The 6,403-nt window shown below is 49.6% G+C and overlaps 1 protein-coding gene across 1 annotated transcript in view; it reads left to right on the forward strand.

Moving 5' to 3' along the window:
- LOC103373591 (extracellular sulfatase Sulf-2-like) overlaps positions 1-6,034 on the forward strand; it is a 24,766-nt gene extending 18,732 nt beyond the window's left edge. The window contains exons 10-20 of the mRNA XM_008303506.1: positions 35-281; positions 1,000-1,177; positions 2,000-2,096; positions 2,521-2,615; positions 2,687-2,752; positions 2,831-3,000; positions 3,536-3,678; positions 3,783-3,906; positions 4,136-4,169; positions 4,292-4,348; positions 4,687-6,034. Coding sequence (XP_008301728.1) covers positions 35-281; positions 1,000-1,177; positions 2,000-2,096; positions 2,521-2,615; positions 2,687-2,752; positions 2,831-3,000; positions 3,536-3,678; positions 3,783-3,906; positions 4,136-4,169; positions 4,292-4,348; positions 4,687-4,717 — 1,242 coding nt within the window. The 3' untranslated portion in view covers positions 4,718-6,034. The remainder of the gene's footprint in view (positions 1-34; positions 282-999; positions 1,178-1,999; positions 2,097-2,520; positions 2,616-2,686; positions 2,753-2,830; positions 3,001-3,535; positions 3,679-3,782; positions 3,907-4,135; positions 4,170-4,291; positions 4,349-4,686) is intronic.
- The last annotated feature ends 369 nt before the right edge of the window (positions 6,035-6,403 follow it).

Here is a 6,403-nt window from a genome sequence, read left to right on the forward strand (position 1 = left end):
TGTTGTGGGTCTCTGATGTTGTTGGTTGTTGTGTGTTGTTGTGCAGAAGTGGCAGTGTGTCGAAGACACCACCGGGAAGCTGCGACTCTTCAAATGTAAGAATGAAGGGGGCGGAGCTAAGAGCTTCCAGAGGGGCGTGGTTGGCCGTCAGCGTCCAATCAGCATCAAGTCTCAGCTGTACCTGCCGGACTCGGACGGCTGCGACTGCGACCTGCGACCGCTGAACCTGCGACCGTCGGTGATGAGGCCGTTCAACAAGAAGCCGTTCTTCTCCAAGAAGAGTGAGTGTCGATGCAGCGGTCCAGCAGGGGGCGGCGCCGAGCCGGCCCCATGTTCACCTGAAGCTGTTCAAACGTGGATCCAAAGTAGAGCAAACGTTTGTGATGCTGAACTGAGTTTGTTCAAACGGCTCCACAGTGGAACCTGTGAACCTCATGTAGCATCTACTGGTGCAGGTTCAGGTTCCAGCAGCTCCTCCTTCAGCAGCCGACTGCAGTTAGACACCGTGAGGAGAAACTACAGCGTTCTAGTTAAAACGTGTCCATGAAGGGGATTTAAAGCTCAACTCTCGTCTGATCTGCTTCCTGAACAACCAACTTCTATTTCACAGATTTTCTATTTTGTTGAATCACAGAAAACATGAATAATTTATACGTTTAGCATCAAAAAGGCCAAAACCATAAATAGTGTCAACAAAGAACTTCTCCTCCACAACGGGTTGTTTTTCACTGATTATGTGTTTACAGACGTTTTGAAGAAACGTTTTATTGATCACAGACTTTTTTCTATTGTTAATATAAAATGTGCCTCTTGATTGTATGAGTAATATTTATATGTATGATATGATGATGAATACATGCTTCCTGGTTCTGACTGGAGCGGAGCAGCTGTTTGTTGGTGTCTCGCTGCCCCCTGCTGTCTGAGGGCGGAGCTGCAGCTGTTGGACGTGAACTGAGACGGCTTTATTATGATCAGCTGTTGTTTTTCTGTTTGTGTCAGAGTTCAAAGCCCTGAAAAGCTACTCGAGGAACCGTTACAGCCGCTCGCTGTCCAACAGTTACCCTGGCAACCACAGCCTGGGGGGCGGGCCAATCCCAGAGGAGGCTGAGGAGGAGTTCAGCGGGATGGAGGCGGTTCCTGATGTGGTTCCTCCAAACTCCATCAAAGTCACCCACAGGTTTGACCACTTCACTGCAGTTTAAAGGTCCGACTGATCGCTGGTCCTCTGGGTTCCTGCAGCTTCTCTGCACAGTTTGTTTCTTATTTGGAACCAGAACTAAGTTCTGCCAAATGTTGTGACTGATTTTTGACAATTTCACGATTTCTGATCTGAAAGTTTTTGAATTTTCATCCTCAAAAAAACCCCCAAAAAACCTATAAGTCCATTTTCAGGTTCAGAACCTCCAGAAATAAAAGTCCAACATGAAAAGTGGAGACTCAGACAGAACAGTTCCAACAGAACCACTGGACGGATCCAGCAGGACACAGTTTAGTTATTGAGCCCATAAAGTTCCTGTCAGTGTCTGTCTATGGATGGATCCATGGTTCTACCAGAACCCAGTCTCTGGTCACATCTCACCACCTGTTGAGGCTCTAACATCAGTAGAACCTGATGTGGTGAAGTTGGACCAGACAAGGTTCTGGTTTTACATGTTCAGACTAAATGTTGACGTGGATCATTGGTAGGAACCAGAACCTGGAGTTCAAGGGTTCTAGATGTTGGTTCTGGATGTGCGGAGCTACAGGTTTGTGGTTCTACGTTTGTGTCCAGTGTGTGTTAATGTGTGTCTTGCTTTTGTTCAGATTAAAACTTTAAATATCGTCAGAACGTGCAGAACCGTGGGCTGGTGGTGTCGGTCCCACCGGTTCCGTCTCTACATGTTCCTCTGTCACAACAGAACGAAGCTCCGTCACTCTGTTACAGTGAACCTAAACCAGAACCGAGTGTGTTCTCTGGTGATGGTAACGCCTGGTTCTGCTGCTTGTGGTTCTGCTGCAGATGTTCCATCCTGACCAACGCCACCGTCAAGTGTGACACCGGAGTCTACGAGTCCCTGCAGGCCTGGAAGGACCACAAGCTGCACATCGACCACGAGGTGAGCCGCTAACGGTCACAGGGAACTAGGACGCAACGTTTAGGCAATGTTTAGAGAAAGTTGGAGCATGTTGTCAGAAACACAGATGATGAGGACGAATGTTCTCAGTGAAGCATCTGGAGAACGTTTGGGCAGAACAGAGTCGTCAGCAAACGGCTTCGTTACGAACCTTTCAGAAGAACATGGTGGAAACTGAAAGGTGTGCTGGACACGTTTCTAGAACTTTGCAGAACTTTTCATAGAACAAAAAGCTATCTGCTGGGAGCGCTGCGTTTCTGAACAGCAGGGGGCGCCGTCAGTGTGTTACAGACCTATAGAGCTAAACCAGGCAGAGCCCCGGCGTCAGAGGCTCCACCTGCTGGAACAACCAGGCGCTGCAGCCGCTCCAAACAGGAGGTGAGTTTTATGATGTTCTCTGTTCCAGATCGAGACTCTGCAGACGAAGATCAAGAACCTGAGGGAGGTCAGAGGTCACCTGAAGAAGGCCCGCCCCCTGGAGTGCGACTGCAACAAATACCTGTAAGTCCAGAAGGTGAGGACGGCTCAGGTACCCGCCGCTGCTCAGCTGACGCCATGTTTGTGTTGCTCAGGTACAAATCGAAGCTGAAGAACAAGCTGAGGTTCAGAGGAGGAGGAGGAGGCCTTCATCCCTTCAGGTGAGGTTCCAACCAGCCAGCAGACAGCTGCTGACATCACTGTGACATCACCGTGACAGTTCACCTGTGTGTCCGCAGGAAGGGCGGAGCTCGAGACAAGAAGGCGTGGCTAATGAAGGAGCAGAAGAGGAGGAAGAAGATGAGGAAGATGATCAAGAGGATCAGGAACAACGACACGTGTTCGATGCCGGGACTCACCTGCTTCACGCACGACAACCAGCACTGGCACACGGCGCCGTACTGGACACGTATGTAGAACCACACACGGACAGGAAGTCCAGAGCAGACACGCTGAGTTCTGAAGGTTCTCCTGGTCGCAGTTTAGGAATTCCTTTTGTTTTCAGACCTGAAAAGTTTTTTCTATTTTCACACTTACAAAACTTGTAAATCCGTTTAAATGGTTCAGAATCTCCAGAAATGACTGAACAGGTCCATCAGAACCACTGGACGGATCCAGCAGGTCCACAGATCCACAGTTCAGTTACTGAACCTTGAAAATGGAACAAAGATCAAAACTTCCCAGAAAGTTCCTGAAAGTGTAAAAATATCAGCGGCTGTAGCTGAGTGAGGGTTACCATGGTTACCAACAGCACTACACACACAGGAAGTTGTGTTCATTCATCTGTTGTCTGGTTGTAACTCGTAACAGTGAAAGTCACACCAAAGGTCGAAGTTCTTTAAATCAGAAACTCTGATCTGCTGTTTGTGTTTGTTGTCGTTAACGGGCTGTTTGATTGGACGTTGTGTGTGTGTGTGTGTGTGTGTGTGTGTGTTGTGTTGCAGTGGGTCCATTCTGTGCCTGCACCAGCGCCAACAACAACACCTACTGGTGTCTCAGGACCATCAACGAGACGCACAACTTCCTGTTCTGTGAATTCGCCACCGGGTTCCTCGAGTACTTTGACCTGAACACAGACCCATACCAGGTACACACACACACACACACACACAGACACACTCACACACACACACACACACACACACACACACACACAGCTCGGTGCTGACCCTCTTCCCTCTCCGTGTTCAGCTCATCAACGCTGTCAGCTCTTTGGACCGGACGGTTCTGAACCAGCTCCACGTCCAGCTGATGGAGCTCCGAGGCTGCAGAGGACACAAGCAGTGCAACCCTCGCACGCGCTCAGTGGAGCTCGGTACGACACACGCCTTCACCTGTGGAGGCGACACAACATGTGACACATAAACACGTACAGGAGCACATCCATGTCCAGTGTTTCATTCGGGTCGGTGCGGCTCAAAGTGAGGTTCAGCTGATCTCTGGTTGACGATGCGTTCAGGTGACTCTGAACGCATCAGGTGACCAAAGCAGTGACATCACATGTGGCCTTTGCTCACTAACCAATCAGGTTGTGTCTCCAGCAGGTGGGCGGGCTCACGGCAGCTTCGACGACTACAGGTACGAACCCAGAACATTTACTGTCTCCTGCTCTGATGCTGCATGATGGCGCTGAGGCTGCTGGGGGCGGAGCTTAAACTCTGTGTGTGTGTGTGTGTGTGTGTGTGTGTGTGTTGCATCAGGCTGTTTGAGAGGAGGAAGTGGCCGCGAGTCAAGAAACCTTCATCGTCTCGAACCCTGTGAGTCCTCCTCCTCCTCTTCCTCCTGCTGCTCGCTGCCTGAACACCTGAACGCCTCACCTGTCTAACACCTGTTACCTGTCTAACACCTGTTACCTGTCTAACACCTGTCACCTGTCTAACACCTGTTACCTGTCTAACACCTGTTGCCTGTCTGTCTAACACCCACTCTGTGTTTCTCAGATGAGTCCGTCGCTGCCTTTGTGTGTTTTTGTGTTTCTAACTGTTGCTGTTTATTTCTGTTGCATGAGCCTTGCGTGTTAACACTGACCACAGACACACACCTGTGGCGTCACGGTTCTCACCTGTGTGTGTCTGTTTGTGTTCTGTTCCTCCAGTGGTCCGATCTGGGACGGCTGGAAGGGCTAAGCCTCCTGATTGGTTGAAGCAGGCTCCTGGCCCCGCCCACAGCAGCCTGAAGGAGGGGGAGGGGGTGGTCGTCGAGGCGACGGTGCCGACCGACCGCCACGCCCCCGCCTTGCCGGTCAGCCAATCAGCTTCTGCAACCTCTGTGACATCACCAGGCCCCTCCCACCCTGCTGCTCAGGGAGAAGCTGGGATCAAACCCCCCCCACAGGCTCCTCCCACCGCCTGGGAGGGGCGGAGCTCTGGGGGTGGAGCCACACGGGGAGGGGGAGGAGTCAGGGAGGTGAACAGGAAACATTCATCCTTCCAGGTGAAACCACCTGAAGGCAGCTGAGCAACAGTCAGATCGTTTTTTCTTCAGTCGTGATCTTCAGTTTGATGTTTCTACACTCAGCTGATCTTTAGCTTCGTGTTTATTTTATAGAAAATCCTCCAAACAAACCGAGTTCCTCAACTAGAACGACAACCTGGTGTCAGTTACAGGAAAGTTTTTCCCGTCATTAAGACTCATTTAGAAACCGGATCAATTGATGTCGTTTCATAAGAACTTTAAAAGAATCTTTTTGACTCGTTCTCGTTTTATTTTTAGTAAAAACAGAACAAATCAGTATCTAGTGATGACGAAGCAAAGACATATTCTAAAGGCCAACGGAGACTGTTCGGCTGTCACCAAGACTTTCTCGTTGTTACCAGATTCTTTCTCAGTAATATGATTTTATTTCTGGTATTTCTTGTAAAAGCAGATTCATAATAACGATCAAACAGATCCTGTTGGTTTTCTCTCCTACATTCTGATCATGACGACATTTTGCAGTAAAATCTGAGCTCAGTCGTCTCAGGAAGGTTAAATGAGACGCTGCTCCTCCTCCTCCTCCTCCTCCTCCTCAGGTGAGCTCCCAGCGGCCATCTTTGTTTTATGTCTTCACCTGTATCCTTCTAACAGACATTAAAGTTCGTGTTGTTACTAAACTCAGACTGAGACGTCCGACGCTCTGACATCACTGCTGATGTAACCGTGATGTCACGGCTTCCCCCTCCACGAACTGGAGTGTCGGTTGCCGTAGCGACGGAGCTACAGTCGTACTAACCTGCAGACTGACTACAGTTCCCACGATGCAGCGCGGCCAAGAGGAAGATGAAAGAGAGAACAAACTGGAAACAGAGAAACTCTCCCAACGTCTCGTGAGCCAATAAAAACAGGACTAGATGATGACGTCATCAGAAGGTCACGGCGATGTTTTTACTTTTGATCTCGCCACCGTCCAATCACCTTCTAACGTCCAGCGGTTGTATCCTCTCAGCTTTTCAGTTTCAATCAAATCAAACCACAGAAGGTGTAAAATGTAAATTATAACGTTAGAAGGCGGCTGACTCACACAGGAAGTGACATCATCATCATCATCAGTGTCGGTCAGTGGTCTCTCCTACAGCGGCCCCTGCTGGTCGCGTCCCACATCTCCCAGAATGCCTTTCAGCCGCCGACAGCTGCTCACTGAGTGTTTGGTTCAGTTGGGTTAACCTTTGTGTCCTTCATTTATCACAGTTATTCCTAATAATCAATAATCACCGATCGGCTGTGACCTGGAGCCACAGATTGATCAGTGAACACAACAGGAAGTGACGCGGCTTCGGACGAGTTTTAGCTCGAAAGTCACAGAGTTCAGTCAGAACACGACCAAAACAGACGAA

Source organism: Stegastes partitus, unplaced genomic scaffold, assembly GCF_000690725.1.
Source record: "Stegastes partitus isolate 25-593 unplaced genomic scaffold, Stegastes_partitus-1.0.2 Scaffold2021, whole genome shotgun sequence".
Classification (NCBI taxonomy): Eukaryota; Metazoa; Chordata; class Actinopteri; family Pomacentridae; genus Stegastes; species Stegastes partitus.